Source organism: Rhinolophus sinicus, chromosome 15 (assembly GCF_057876585.1).
Source record: "Rhinolophus sinicus isolate RSI-liver-muscle chromosome 15, RSI-T2T, whole genome shotgun sequence".
NCBI classification, from domain to species: Eukaryota; Metazoa; Chordata; class Mammalia; order Chiroptera; family Rhinolophidae; genus Rhinolophus; species Rhinolophus sinicus.
This window is the reverse complement of record NC_142515.1, coordinates 63,733,942-63,750,388: the sequence shown is the minus strand read 5'-3', so window position 1 is coordinate 63,750,388 and position 16,447 is coordinate 63,733,942. Positions and strand designations below refer to the sequence as shown.

General features: G+C 42.7%; 1 protein-coding gene across 3 annotated transcripts in view; it reads left to right on the top strand.

Annotated features, from left to right (window-relative positions):
• Window positions 1–16,447, top strand: part of VSTM4 (V-set and transmembrane domain containing 4) — a 102,118-nt gene that overhangs the window by 73,752 nt on the left and 11,919 nt on the right. For 2 of the 3 annotated variants that reach the window (XM_019730126.2, XM_019730127.2), the window contains exons 6-7: window positions 1,308–1,414; window positions 2,809–2,870. In XM_019730126.2, coding sequence (XP_019585685.2) covers window positions 1,308–1,414; window positions 2,809–2,870 — 169 coding nt within the window. The remainder of the gene's footprint in view (window positions 1–1,307; window positions 1,415–2,808; window positions 2,871–16,447) is intronic. The other variant, XM_088792124.1, reaches the window with a different exon arrangement.

Genomic DNA, 16,447 nt, shown 5'->3' with positions numbered 1-16,447 from the left:
AAATATGTCTATACTGTGATAATCCTCCCTATCCAGTCTCCCATCTGTTGGGGTCCTTAGAACCCCAATTCTAAGGAACCACTACTTTAAAATTCTTGTGAATGCTTTCAGAGTTTCTTCATGCATGTGTATGAAAATACTAATATATATATATATATATATATATATATATATATATATATATATATTCTCCTATTTTTATTTTAAAAAATAGTACATTTTACACATTGTCCATCACCTAGCCTTTTCACTTAACAATGTATGTTTCCTTACCAGTACATAAATAGATTCTTCCTTCCTCTCAGCTACAGATGACCTCACATGTGGATTTGTGGATTCACGATAACTTCCTTAACCAGTCCCCTGCTGATGGGCAGTTGGGCTGTTTTCAATCTATTACTATCACCAACAGTACTATAATGACTCACACATACATTTCATACACATGCAAGCCTGATGGCCACTCAAGAAAGCATGCAGACTCTATTCCCACATGTAGCACCAGCACAGATTTCACGTCAGGACAGTCTGGACTTGCACTTTTGGGTTGGCTGCTTGCTAACACTGTCACTCAGAGCAGGTCATTTAGCATCTCTAAATCTTGGTTTTCTTACCTGTAATGTGAGACTTTTCAGACCCATCACTTTGGGTTATCATGGATAACACATAGAAAGGATCTGACACTACAGTGATTCCACAGGGTGAGATAATTGAAAACATGATACTCCTGAAAGGTGAACTCACTTAGCCTATACTGAAGGTAAGTAAAGGAATAGCAGGAGAGGAAAAGCATGAACAATCATGGGCACCCCCAGAACTTTCAGGTGTGACTCCCCAGGTCCTTTCTTGCCTGCACAGGAGCCACTCTGGTTGGGGGTTGTGAACCACAAAGATATGTACAAGGAATCTTGGTTTTAGGGGAGCTCAAGCAGAAATTTCTAGTGATACCTTAATACCCTACTGGCGGTGTAGCCAAGGCAGCCTGTGTAACCAATGAAACCAGCTGTAAACCGTCCATCTGTATACCCCTCAGCAATGTAGACAAGCGGGCCCTGGGTGTCTCCTGGGAGCCTTGGACACTGACAAGCACATTGTAAATCACTAAGCAGCTCATCTCATTGGCATTACCTCCGCCACGGGTCAGTACCAGACCTCCAGACATCCCTGGAGATAGCAAAGAGCCATCAATTCCTGTCCAGTTGTAAGATAACCCTACCTTACACAGGTACAGAGGGGACACTTGGAAACGATTGCTTCTCTTCCTTCTTCCTGGCCTTTGCCTTCAGCAGGACCTTTTTCTTCTACAGCTCGGGGGAGACCGTCACCAGCGTGACCAGCTTGGCCCCATTGCAGCCCAAGAAGAGCAAGAGGAGGAAGGAGAAGGCTGATGTTCCTCCCGCAGTCCCTGCCAAAGGTAGGAAGCTAGCCTGCAGTTACCACGAGGAAACCCCATGACTTATCCAGAAGTGCACCTGGGGTTTGATGTGGGATCAGGGCGGAGACTGGGCAGATGGAGGACTTGACATCTGGTGCTTAGATGGTCTGGAGAACCCCGTCTAGATTCTAGTTATAACTGAGGTGGGGTGGGGCTGGGGGTCGTGCCATTGGCCCAGCGTGGCTTTAATGGGGAGGTGGGAGGTCAACGTCCACATACTGATTCCACAGTGTATTTTATCTTGAACTGTCAACATGTGCTGCTCATAGCAGGGTGGGGCAGCAGTGTGGCAGCAGGTTCTTGTTCATTATGGAAAGAAAGCTCTTAAACCAGGTATGTCATTTCTTTTGGATTTGTTCTGAGGATAAAACTGGGGTTATTCTTTGATTCCAGTTATGACTTAGAGCAACATAAGTGAAGGAGATGGGTGTTTCTGGAGGAGAGAACTGCACACATCTTAGGAGAACTAAGACCATCTCTAGATAGTTCCTGACATAACTGTGGCCAATTTAGCAGTTCATACCTCAAAGAATTTGAAATATAGTTGGAAGTACTAGGATTGCCCCGGTGAATAATTTAATAACAAGGCAAGATACATTTTAACCCTCAGGTAGGGCATCACAATATGTTCCCTAGGGACACTTGGAGCCCTGTGGTGAAGCCCAGTAGTGTTCAGGCTGGAAGGCATGGTGTTCTGTGAGGTGTGACAAGTATAGATCTGGGGCGGGGAGGGAGCAGAGCACCGCTGTCTGGGCCAGGCATGTGCTGCTATATCGTCCCATTCAATCAGAATAGATAGAGTACCCTCCCTTCAAAAGGTGAAAGCGAGACTCAGAGAACTAAATAGTAGAGCCTGGCTTTAAAGTGAGGCTTGTTTGACTTTCAAGGCCAAGTTCAAGTTCCAAATCATCTAAATACTAGTTACATGACATTGAGGGAAGGGCCTCAGTTTCCTCCCCTGCCTCAGTTTCTTCCTCAGTTTCCACTCTCCCTGATGACCAGTCAGGGCTGCTGTGAAGATCAGAGGTCACTGCTGTTAGTGTGAGTGTGCAGTTGGTGTGAAGCCCCAGGGAAGACCCCAGCCTTTACCAATTGCACGTTTCTCACCTGCACACCTGACATCTGTGTAGAGGGCAGAGTTTTATATAGTTGTTTTGTTGAACTTGATGAGAGGAGAGGGTTACAAGTCCAAAGTCTAGGGGAAGATCATCCCCCAACGGAGGGCCTGATACCTAAATCAGAAACTGGAGTTCTTCCACGGGGGCAGGAAGGGTGTACAAGTCTCCCCAGAGTATGTCTGTGATGCTCATGGTATGTGGGTGTTAAGAGTCCTGGGAGGAATTGCAAGCTGAACACTTGACATACTTCCACAGTTCCCATAGCTGCTACGTTCCATAAACCGAAGCTGCTGAAACCACAAAGGAAAGTCACCCTGGTGAGTAATTAAATTCTGTGTTGTTATTGTCTCCTCAAGCCTTGAACACACTTCAGGGTCCAAGTGGTACCTTTACTGACTCAAAACATCCTGAAAGTTCTTGCTGCTTTTGTTCAAGCAAAGGCATTCTTTCTTCTTGGATCAGATTTTGTCAGCTTTTCTCCATACTTAGTTCCTAGCATGGCTTTTCCAAAATCCAAGTGGAATTCTTTTTCATTATAAATACTACTTTTCAAAAAGAAGAAAAAAGTTACTCTTGGGAATATATAAAATAGATTTTATTTTATACATCTTGTATAAATTTACCTGATAACCGCTCTGAAGAACCTTATAGAAAATATGTGTAACTTTGTATTTTGAAATGGTTTTAGATTTATGGAAGACTTGTAAAGATAGTAGAGTTTCTGTCTCCCATTCGCCCAGCTTCTCCTGATGATAACTAATCTCAGAGAGCCACGGTACATTGCCCAAACTAAATTACTGTCAGCACATTACCATTAACTACACTCCAGACAAACCAGATTTCAGCAGCTTTCCATTAATGTTCTTTCTGTGCCAGGATCCAATCCAGGAGATCACATTACATTTAGTTGTCACATCTCCTTAGTCTCTTCCCATTGTGACAGTCCCCCCATCCCATCATTTTCTTTCATGGCCTTGAGATTTTTGAAGAAGAATAATGGCCAGTTATTTTTTGGAATGTCCCTTGACTTGGGTTCTTCTGAGTTTTTCTGATGATTAGAACGGGGTGATGGATGTGGGGAGAACAGCACAAGGTGATACTCCCTTCCTGTTGCATCATGTCGGGGGGTACGTGCTATCAGTGTATCTTCTAATGTCTTACTAATGGTCTTCATACCTTGGTCAAGGCAGTGTCTGCTGGGATTCTTGTCGAAAGTTACTATTCTTCCCTTTCCCTACTCTCCTCATCAGGAGCCAGTCACTGAGTTCCCACTCAGGGGGAGGAAAGTTAAGCTCCACCCGAAGGGAGGAGTATCAGAGAATTTGGAGACATTAATTAAAACCACCACAGTAATTAATAACTATTTTAGGGGGGATACATCAAGGCTATCCAAATATTCTGTTTTTCCTTGAACTTTGCCTACTAATTTTAGCATTCATCGGTAGATTTTGCTTACTGCAGTTATTACTATGGTGTACTAGGGGTGATTTTCTATTTCCCTCAATCTGTCTCCGTTTACTATTTGAAATTCTTTTGTAAGGAAGATATGGACCCCTTCCCTCATTTATTGATTCACTGATTTCTTTATATCAGTATGGATGCATGGATATTTAATTTTTTTTATTTTTGGTTTTTAATCATACCGTTACTTATTTTGTTCCTAATACTGTTCATCAATTGTGTATTTGTGTGGGAGAGGGGGGAGAGAACTGACACACCTGCTCTAAAATGTATGTACTTGTGAAGGGCCAAGGAAGAGAACAAAGTGGGGGATTTTTATACCAACGCCCAAGATTTACGTTAAAGCCACAGGGATGGATGCAGTGTGGCGGTAGCGCCGAGGCAGACCAATAGGCCGAAGGAACAGAATATAGAACTCGAGCAGGTCTCCATATGTATCGGCACTTGATTTATGATGTTCCAGTGAAGACGGGCTTGTCTTTCCAATACGTAGTAATGGGGCTTTTGGATATCCACCTGAAAACAATGATCTGGAACCCCTACTTCACACCACACACAAAAGTTAATCAGACTAAAGTATAAAAGATAAAAATACAGCTTCCTAAAGATAGCATACCTCCCTCACTTTGGGGTAGGCAAAGATTTTTTTAAACAAGACACATAAGGTACCAACCATAAAGGAAAATATTGAAAATTTTGGATTAAATTAAAATTCAGAATGCCTATTCTGATTAAAGATTTCAATGCAAGAATGAAAAGACAGGCCTCCGACTGGGAAAACACATCGTCATGCATATATTACTATCTCACAAAGGATTATCTAGAATATATGAACACCTACAAATCAGTAAAAAAATGACCACACTCCAAAAAAATGGGAAGAAGTCTTAAACACGCACTTCACAAAAGAAGACATGCAAATAGCCAGGAAGCTCATGAAAATTATTTAGCCTCATTGGTTTCATTGAAATGCAAGTTAAAAGCATAAAACCAGTTCACATCTGTCAGGATGGCTAAAATGAAATATTTGCATGGTTTCTTTTTATGCTTGTTTTTCTCAGATCCATTTGGAATGTAGGAATGAATTCAGTTGTTTCTGTTTGTTAGATTTCTTTTTATTTTACATTGTTTCCTATTTCAGCAATCATTGCTTACCCGTTTCATTAAACTTCATCACTACATTCTAAACAATGATTTAAACTTCACTTTTACTAGTGTTATTATTACTTTCTTGAGTCCAATGTCTTCCCTTTCAAATATCTTTATTTGCCTTTATATTTGAGCAGTTTGTCTGTGGATGGAAATCTAATTTCATAAACTTCCCCCACTGTGTTCTGGGAAATATGCTAAGTGCTTATGTGCATTTCTGTTTACTTCCCGTGTTGCTCAAGATCAATGCTCAGCTCCTTGCTGTGACCCGTAACACCCTTTATCACGCAAGCCACATGTGTAATTTAAATTTTCTGGTAGCTAGAGTGAAGAAGTAAAAGGAAACAGGGGGACCAATTTTGATAACATGGTTTGTTTAACACAATATATCAAAAATATTATAATTTAAACATGGAATCAATATAAAAGTTATTAATGAAATATTTTACATGCTTTTGTTCGACTAAATCTTCAAAATCCAGTGCATATGTTACACTTACTGCACATCTCATTTCAGAACTACATTTCAAGTGCTTAATAGCCACATGTGCCTCGTGGCTGCTGTGTTGGACAGCGCAAGCCTATCTGATCTAGTCCCCATTACCTCTTTGACACCTTTTTTTACCACTGCCCCCCTTTGTTCCCCTGCAACCACACTGGCCTCTCTGCTAGTCCTTCAGCATACCAAGAAAGTCAGCAAGGGCCTTTGCCCAGCTGTCTACTCTGCCTGGACCTCCCGGGATGTGCCTGTTGCTTACCACTCACCCCTCCAGGGTCTCTAGTCAAACATCCCCTCAATGCGAAGCTTTCTGAAATCCTATATAAAACACCACCCACCCTGATGGCACTCATCAGAGGTGCCTTGATAGATTTTATATTTATCTATTAATTGCCTCTCTCTTCTACCAGAACACAAGATGCATGAAGGCAGGAGGCACGTCAGCTCTGGTCGCTGCTGTATTCCCCACTCCCAGAGAGTCAGTGTCTAGCAGAGGGAGATCTGTTAATGATTCTGCACACCAGCTCCATGGAGTAGGTTCTGTCACTCTGCTTTTACAGATGGGCACAGTGAGACACTCAGAGTCAGTAAGATGACACATGAGTGACTTTCCCAAGGTCATGCAGCTTGTGGATTGTAGTCAGGACTTGAACCTGGGTCCTTCTGACCCAAAACATAAAATTTTAACCAGATTATCTGAAGACTTGCTTCAGAGTGGAGTCTGGGTCTGAGCACAGTTCTAATACCCTGTTGTGGCTCAGCCTTGCCCCCACGCTTGCTGCTCTGTGCCCAGGTTTCCTGCTCTTCTGTTGGAGAAGCTGGTTCATCTGTGTTCCAAAGGGAACCTTCTTTTTGCCTACAGTGAATTGTGGGTTCTGATGGGCTTTTCATACACTGCGATTCCATTTGGAATCAGAAATTCCTCATCAGATCTGCTCTGTTGGCTACACTCATCCTGAAATGCAGCAGCAGAGTTCTGCTGATTTTAATAGCTCTCTGATCATTCAGTGGCATTTGGAAATGGAACTGTACACAAAAGCTAAAACTACCAACTTTCCTTGCCTTGGAGCGTCGTGCGTCCCACCCGTGAGATTCAGTCATTCCAAAGTGGGCTGAGCTCTCTCCTATCAACTGTGCATGTCACTGCACATCTGTGTGGTGTGTGTATATCTTCTTTAGATCTTTTATTCTTCATTCTCATATTTATCAACAAGCTCAAGCGTGCCTTATAACTTTCTCTGCCTAAGTTGCTCAAGGACCTGTTGTTTTTAATCCAGTCTCTTCCCCCTGAATTTAATAACAGAGACAGCTATTTATTGAAGCTCCATTGATATATGCCAGGGATATATCCCCAAAAGTGCTTTCTGCATGTCATCATATTTCATTCTCACAATAAATCCTCCCCCACCGGATTTGCATGCGAGGACACACACTGTTTAAGAAAAGTGAGTTCCTATAATCCATGGGGATAGTATAATGTTTCGTCTCCCATGAAGACAGTGCTGCAGCCCCAGTGGATGGCCCTTAGTAGTGTCAGCAGTTTTGAACAGATAACTCTCTCTAGTGCACAGCTGGTAGGCCCTGCCTTTCATCTATCCATTAAACAAAAGTCAGTGGTATACCTCTATTGGGTACAGAATGCTGCCGTAAGCAGTTTGGGCCACTTATGAACAGATTGGATTCAACGGCATTTTCAAAGACAGCTCTAGTTCTAATGGTAGGTTTGCTGTTGACTTTTGCGTTTGTGTGTTTCTTTGAGCTTCTCTGCTCCTCAGGATGGAGAGCCAACATAGGAAATTCTTAACTTTCACGGAAAGTAAGTCTGGGGCAGTTACATGTATTTCAGAAGAATTCTTTGTTTTATTAAGTACTCCTAATAATAGTTCTTTAAATACCAAATTGTCCCTTGACCCTTTAAGATATGAAAAGACTTAAAATTTTCTATACCAAATTTTCCAGAAACAAGTCAATTTGGAAACCAGTTTACACCTATAACAATACGCAATGAAGAAAAGAGTTGAGTTCAAATGGGCTTCTGTCTGACCAGTTTAGAGTCAAAAATTTCAGGCCTAATGTCTGCAGTTTGGGTTACTATTAAGATTTATTTTCCCAGGAGGCTGGCATTGACCTCAGTCTCAAATTGGTCGATATTTATCTCTCAGATCAATAAGCCTTGATGGTCGCTGAAAGTCAATAGCTACTTGTTGACTAACACAAACCTTGGTGGGTAATTTAGAAAATAACTTGGAATCATCTTTTCTTTTGGGCCTGGCACCAGTTTAGATATTTAATTCTGTAATGATTCCATTTTTGCCACAATCTCCGTAAAGTAGCACCTCCTGGAGTGGTCATAGGCCTCAGAGCTCCACAGCCCCTCTTTCCAGAGTCATGTTGACACATGGTCCCCCCAAGAAATTAACCTGCCTGCTGCCTGTACTGACTCATTGACAAGAAGGGAGACCCTCCATGTATGGCACTACTGTGTGCCAGCTCCTCTGCTAGGTGCTTTATGGGCTCCGTTTCTCATCTCAATTGCACACACCAACTCCTGGTGGACCCTCCAGACTCCAGGCAAAAATGACAGGCCTATGTCATTGCATTTTCACTCTCAAAAGATTAACCAGTGGGAATCTTTTCTTATGTTTCTAAGATAATGTGGTATTTTGCAAGCAATATATATGTATATACCAGAGACTCACCATGGTTGGAAGGTTTAAAAAAAAAAAAAGATAAGACTCAAGAAGAAAAATGAGGCAAAAAAAAAAAGGGATATTAAACATTTTATAATCAAGGTATCAAAACTACCCTCCCCTTTAACGAAGCAGCCAAACACAACAAGCTACTTTCAAAGTTAGCTGATCAGATAGCGAGACCATACTGCTCACATGGGCTGTCTGACGGAGAATGTGATCGTTTGTCTAGTAAGGTTTCAACATGGATGGTGAGTCATTATTCCAGTACATAAGTGGATTGTCATCCTTTTGGGGACACGTTCACAAAACTCAAAATGTGTAGCTTTCCTTTAAATTAGGGGTGGTGGGTGGGCATTGGCTCAAAGACCGCCTGAATGAAGCCTCCTGGTGACCCCCTTTTCCTCCCCATGGTTAAGTGGCCCTGCAGCAGAGCTCTCAGCACCCGCTGAGATAATTCACACACTTCCAGGAAAAGCTGTCACCGCTTCCTTGTTTCAGAAGAAACAGAGAAAGCTAAAGCGCATTTGATTTATTTTTATTGCCTTAGGTCAGTTATTGATTTAGAGACCCAGTGGAGGAAGAGAAAATAAGCAGTTTCTGTGATGTGGAGACAAGAACTCAGTATTGAAAGGAGAATAGCAACAGGAAACGTGACTTCGAGAGGATGGTGGTCAGCCTCCCACACTAACGAAGAGAAGAGAATGCCGTCCTTAGGCTAAATGACATTTCGTGTACTCCTTCTTCCCTGGTCAGGGTCCACACCCTCCTCACGGAGGATCCTTCCCTCCCTGTCACTGAGTCCCTCATAGACAGCGCTCAGTAGCTGGAAGGATTAGGCCACCCTTGTTCTCTAAGGAGAAGATGATCTCTTACAAGCGAAAGACTGAAGACAAAAAATCAGGAATATCATGGGCTTAACTACCACCCGTTTCCCAGTGGGCCTCTTGTATCCTATATCTCCCACTCCAATCCATCCTCCACATTACTGCCTAGGGATTTTTCTAACACTGCTCTGTCATTTCCCCACTTAAAATACTCTCATGGTTCCCCCTCACCTCCAGTATGAAGCATGGCTTCCTGTGAGTGGCATGGGGCGAGCAGGCCACTATCATCTGTTTCCTGCTCCACCCCAGGACCTCACTGATCTAGGTCCTCTTACCACTCACCTACTCACCATCTTCTTTTTGAGGCCTCCTGCCCCTTCAGCCCCACTTCTCCACAAATTTAGGTTCACCCAGACATTAAATTTACTGTATTTTGCCATATATAATGCGCACCCATGTTTTTGGCCCAAACTTTCAGAGAAAAAAATCTTTCATTTTAATTCAAATTTTTATTTGTTTACATTTAGGTACTTGTTTTTTGTATTATAAAGGAATTTTTAGCATTTACTTTTTAACATATTATGGTACAATAAATTTTATGTAACAATTACAAAACACAAAACCGGATACAAGGTACAAGAAATATTGTGTACCGGTAACAAATTTACGATATTTACGCATCATAGAAGGCCAAGAACTCTTCATTATAAGTCCAACAAAACCGATGATCGTATTCCAGGGTATTAGTTTGCATGCGGATGTCATTATCGATTTCTAGAGTTACACTTCTAACTCATAAGCATAAATAAAAGAATTAAAAACATTTATATAGATATGGAATTAGTACTGCCCATGTATAATGCGCATCCTTATTTTTCCCTCACAAATTTGGGCAAAAAAGTGCGCATTATACATGGCAAAATATGGTATGCCTCTGCATGGCACTTCTCAGTTAATCTGTTATTTCTGACCCCTTGATGCATCAGTGCCCTTGTCTCTGGAGGCAGACATGGGTCACCTGTCATCACCCCAGCTGACTCTTTCCTCCTGGCTGTAGCCCGCCTCAGATGGTCAAGCTGGCTTCCCTCTCCAGCTCTCCAGAGTGTTGGCTGTCTCTGGGGTTCTCTTCTCCTGGACCACATTGCCGGGGAGAGTCAATACTTTCAGAGGTGCAGCAGCCACCTGTGAAGTCCATTTGTTCCCCAACGTGAGTCTTACAGCCATTTCTGGACTGGTTCTTCTGTTTATGAGACACTCCCCTGTAGGCCCCCCCACCGCAAATTCACCCGTGCACACATCAAACTCATTACCTTCCCCTAGTCCTGTTCCACTGGGAAATCCTTGTTTCAGTGAATGGCTGTCCTATCCAGATTCTAGGTGCTCTGCCCTCACCCCCAGACACACTGGTGACCAAAGTCTATCTGTTACTTTTCGGTGTGCCCAGGCTTGTCCCTTTCCTCCTACTTGCCACCATGGCTCACACACTCACCACCTCCCCATCTGATATCAGGGCCTCTCCTTGGGGCTCCCACAGCACCTGGCCTTACCTGTACTTTGGCACTTCCCACTCCATGATGAAGTCATGTTTACCTGCCTGAGTTGACGTTCTCCTCCACTAGAACCTCGTGGTTGCTTTTTACAAAGTGACCTCTACATTTCTTAAGCTACAAAGGCTATACAAGGTCTGACAGTTAAGTTTGAGAACTTGTTGCAATGATGTTGCTAACCTTTTTTCGATATCAGAGGGATTGTTCATTATGAATTTGTACCAAATGGACAAACAGTTAACCAAGTTTACTATTTGGAAGTGCTGAAAAGACCGCGTGAAAAAGTTACATGACCTGAACTTTTCTCCAACAATTCATGGCTCTTGCATCACGACAATGCACCAGCTCACATGGCACTGTCTGCGAGGGAGTTTTTAGTCAGGAAACAAGTAACCATATTGGAACACCCTCCATATTCACCTGATCTGGCCCCCAATGATTTCTTTCTTTACCCGAAGATAAAGGAAATATTGAAAAGAAGACATTTTGATGACATTCAGGACATCAAGGATAATATGACAACAGCTCTGATGGCCGTTCCAGGAAAAGAGTTCCAAAATTGCTTTTGAAGGGTGGACTAGGCACTGGTGTCGGTGCGTAGCTTCCCAAGGGGAGTACTTTGAAGGTGACTGTAGTGATATTCAGCAATGAGGTATGTAGCACTTTTTCTAGGATGAGTTCTCGACCTTAATTGTCAGACCTTCGTATAAACCGTAGACACCTTAGATAGTACAGACAGTGGTAGGAACTGTTCTTTTTAAATTGTGCTAAAATACACATAACATCAATTTATCATCTTAACTATTTATTAGTGTACAGTTCAGTAGTGTTAAGTACATTTGCATTGTTGTGTAAATAATCTCCAGAGTTCTTTTCATCTCGAAAAACTCTGTACTCATTAAACAACTCTTCACTCTCCCCTCTCCTAGCCCCTGAAAACCATCCTTCTAACTTTCTCTGTTTGTAAATTTAACTACTCTAGGTACCTTGTGTAAGTGGAATATTTGTCTTTCTGTAACTGGCTTATTTCATTTAGCATAATGTTGTCAAGGTTCATCCATGTTGTAACGTGTGTCAGAATTTCCTTCCTTTTTAAGGCTGAATAATATTCTATTGTATGGATAGGCCACATTTCGCTTATCCATTCTTCTGTCTGGACACTTGGGTTGTTTCCACATGTTAGTTATTGAGAATATTACTGCTATGACTACGGATATACAAATACCTCTTTGAGTCCCTGCTTTAAAATCTTTTGGATATATATCTACAAGTGAAATTGCTGAAGTGAAATCATATGGTAATTCTATTCTCAATTTTTTGAGGAAAAAAATTCTCTTCTTTGGAGAAATGTCCGTTCAAGTCTTTTCCTCATTTTTTCATCAGGTTGTTTTTTGTTGTTGAGTTGTAGGAATTCTTTATATATTCTGGATATTAACCTCCTCTCAGATATATAAATTAGCAAATATTTTTACTCATTCTGTAGGTTGCCTTTTCCCTTTCTTGATTGTGTCTTTTGATGCACATATGTTTAACATTTTCATTAGCACTAGTTTTACAATCACTGAGGACCCGTCCTCTTCATCACTGTGCCCCCATCTGGAATCTGCAGAGTGCATGTTGAGTGAATGGCTGGTTGAAGGCAGAGATCTAAGACTGGAGCTTTAAGTCCTCATGGCTCCACATGTGATCCCTGGGCCAGCAGTCTGGGGATCGTCCGCAAGTTGCGGAGGCTGAGGCCCCACCCCAGATCCACTGATTCAAATCTGCAGTTAAACAATGTCCCAGGCAAATCTGAGGAACATTAAAGTGTGATAAGTGCAGCTCTGAATAACTTATCAAACACAGTAGCCAGCTCCGGGTGGGTCACTGCCGACAGGACAGTCACTGCCAGCCACCTCTGGAGAGAACTTACTTATACAGAGAGTGCCAAAAAAATGTATACACACTTTAAGAAAGGAAAACTGTATTAAAATTGTAATACTCAATATGTACCGATAACAAAAGATGAATACAAGTCACGTTTGACTTCTGCAATTACAAGAGGTGCTCAAAGTGGTTACCATCAGTGTCCAGACACTTCTGATGATGGTGAACTACTGCTTGAACAACGTTGACCAAAGTGTCCACTTGTGTATATTTTTTGGGCACCCCCAGTATTGTAGTAAGACAATTTAGCCCACTTAGGCGAATGATAGGGTTTTCTTATTTACTCAACAAAGAGAAAATTACATGTGAGAATCTGCTTCTAAAGTTATTATAACTCTCCTTCATTCCTGAAAAACCTCTCCCAAAGAGCTTGTCCCCATCTCAGCTGGGGGTAGCCCTGTCCGATGATCCCCTAGGGACTTGCACAGGTAGGGAATTCTGACCTGTAGGGAATGTGCAGACAAAGCCTCTTGTCTGGGATGCCCTTGAGTTTAAACTCCGCTGAACGATCAGAGCTCCCAGAATGGACAGAGGGAGGTGGCATACATACTCTGTCATAGTTGAGAGGCGACCTGTTTTAGGAACCAGCCTTCCATCCATTGGTCAGCCCAAGATCGGAATGCCATGTCCTGCTCAGTGTTTGACTGGTGTTAAAAAAAGAGTCCCCTTCTCCCAGCCCAGTTTTCACAGTCGAGAATATATTGCCAAGACCGAAAAGAGTGTTTCTCTGATCAGTAACAGAAAAAGGCTTTGAGGCGCACTAGACATCAGTGATAGAATTCTGAGAATTTTAATAATAACCCAAATCCCAGCAAAATTATTTCCAGAGGACATGCATTTCAGGTTTCTTGAAGGATGTTTATAATAAGCTGGAGAATTTCTCTTGTTGTCGTTAATGTGCTAGAACTGGTTTCAGTTAAATTTTACATGAAAAGGATATATTAACCTGCATAAAATATGTTCATAATCTCGATTTAAAATTAAAAAGAAGGAAAAAAACCTACAACCACATGTACAGTATATTGCCCCAAGTAAAAGCCTTGGGAAAAAAACAAAAACTTTGCTTGTACCACGTTAGTGCCATTTTTACAGAGATAAAAATTCTATGCTCCCCTCGGTACACATGCACATCCCGTTATTGTCACGGGGAGTTATGTGTGTCGACTGGAGGGAAGGATAGATGCCGAGGCTTCGGAAGGGATGAGAGTGGGGAAAACAGAAGCAGAAGTCATTGATTTCTCGGGCTTCCTGCAGTCCGGATAGAGCGGGCTGGGCCCTTTCATAAGCGGGAAGCATGCGATCAGCAGGGAGCAGAGGTGAGATCACATCTTGCGTGAGGGCTGCTGGTCCTGACACCGGCCGGCAGGCACGATGCGAATGCCAGGGGCCCCGCTGCCTCACACTGGCCACAAACAGCTACCAGGCTGGATGCTTCTCAGCCATATCCGAGGCCCATGGAAGTTGGTTGAGGCTCTGATTTTATTAACGATGGGCCAAGTGAAGCCGTTACTTACTTCCCGGGAGTCTTTTAAGACTGGTAGTACTCTCAGCACTTCTTAGGAGCCCCCGGTGAGACCACGGGGATCCTACCCCAGAAGTGCTGCGGAGGGAGTCGCCTCAGCGCGTGATGTGGCTCTGCGCTCTGAGGCGGAAGGCGGCTTTGAAGTGACCACCGCGGGACAATTTCTGCTGTACTGCATGACTGATGCCCTGCGGCCGTTTTGCTTCCGTCGTCCACTTACCCCTTCTCCACGCGTTTACTGAGCACCGCCGGCGGTGTGCGGCGTGCGGGGTGTGGGGTGCATGGGTCAGGGCCACGAGCCTTGCAGCCCTGACACAGGTGAACGGCTGGCAGAGAGGTGAGCCTGGCCGGACGCCCAGTTCCATGAGTGGCCCCACCTGGCTGCACAGGCCCGCCCGGGGCCCCGGGGGCTCCAGTCTGGGTCAGTCCTGTCCCTGTGTGTCTGCAGACAATGTCCCTGAGGAGTGGTAGCTTGTTTTCCGTCTCGGCTCAGCTGATTTGCTGCCTTTATTGGGCACCTCAGTGCTGCCATCATTGCACCGCGGGGAAATTTTTAAAAAACGCTTTTTCACTCTATTTTATTTTTGTAATCTCGTGGAACAATATCATTTGTGCTCATATTCAATTTTTTCTTAAAAAAAATGCTTATTTCATTTAAAACCTCAGTTTTGAATGCAAAGCACTTCAGACTTGTTATTAAAAGACTTTTTCAATCTCAAGTTGAGAATACTAGAAATGAAGTGCCATTTCAGAAAAAAGGAAAGAAAAAAATTATCAATGTATTTGTAACATCAAGCTAAGCATCCAAAATACCAGGAAGAAAATCCCCATGTGAAATTTGAGTTCATGACAAACGAGCGGTACACATAAGCGGATATTGTTTCTCTGCTCAGATTCAATTTTAATTTATCATTGTAACTTTGTAAAGCTGAATTTATAAATTCCAACAAGCACATGTAATGTCCAAACGGCAACAACCTCATGAATTTCTGGTTAGAGTGTGCATAGAAAGATGAAGAATGCAAACTATGAATTCAGTAGTATGTGCCCATTGCCCACATTACATGTGAATTCACCAATGAGTTAGCATATCTACCGCTATTTATATTTGGTCTTAATGCTTTGTGCCCATGACATAGTGCTAGTGGTGATGATGGTGACGATACACACACTTCACTTCAATGGCATTTCCCCACGCAGGCACTGTCCCAGTGCTTACCAGTGTAAACACTGGGACAACCATGACTTAAGCATTGTTATTATCTCCATCTCACAGATGAAGCTGGGGAGGCCCAGGCTGGTAAGTGCCAGCACAAGCTCCCACATGGGAAGTGGCAGAGCTGGGTGTCACCAGGCTCTTGGCCCTGGATGCTGGTTCTTCCTCACTGGGCCCTGGGCTCTGCTTCCTCTCATCAGAAGCACACAGTGAAGTCCTAGTCCACTGGGTCCAGGGTGTTTTCTGTCCTGAGCTTACTGGAAGGACTTTTACATGATAAAAGCTGGAATGGTGATTCTATGTGGGGTTGTAGGAGTGGGGCTGGCAATTCAGAATCCCCATTTGTTAGAATAGTAAGTGAAATTTCTTCCATAGACTCTTTATTTCTCTGAGGTGCCCTCTGTTAGGAAATTGGTTTATATTCTCCTAAATATTTCTCTATGTATATACAAAATTGTGTCCATTTCTATGTATACATTCCCACAGTGTATGTACAATCAACCCTCAATCAGTGTAGGTCATGGCTACGGATTATGACAAATACATTTCTGTATGTAGAGTTCCCTAAAAATGAGAATGGTACTAAACAAAACGTTCACACATTGATTTTTTTTTTCATTAACAATAGATCAGGCTCATATTTCTACATCAGTATGTGTAATCCACCCCATTCTTTTAATGACTACAAAGTGTTACAGTGTCATCATTTATTATCTATCATATGTCTACATTTTAACCTATTAAATTGAAAGCCACATGCAGATTTTATATGATTCCAAGCAGTAGCACCCAGGTATCCTAGTTCTCAGTGGAGTGTCTTCATGGAAACGCTAGATAGGTTGAAAGGAAAAAGAATCCATGGTTTTCTGCAGGATTTCTGGGAGCGTCTCTTTCCTGCATCCCTAAGGCCAAGGATATCCATGGAAGGATTTTTAATGACTGTACCAGACTGGTTTTCTTTGATTTTATCTTAAACTCATTCAGTCATTCATTTAAAAAACGTGTGCTAAGGATCTCCTATGTGCCAGGTGGTACCTGAGCAGGTATCTTCCAAGGA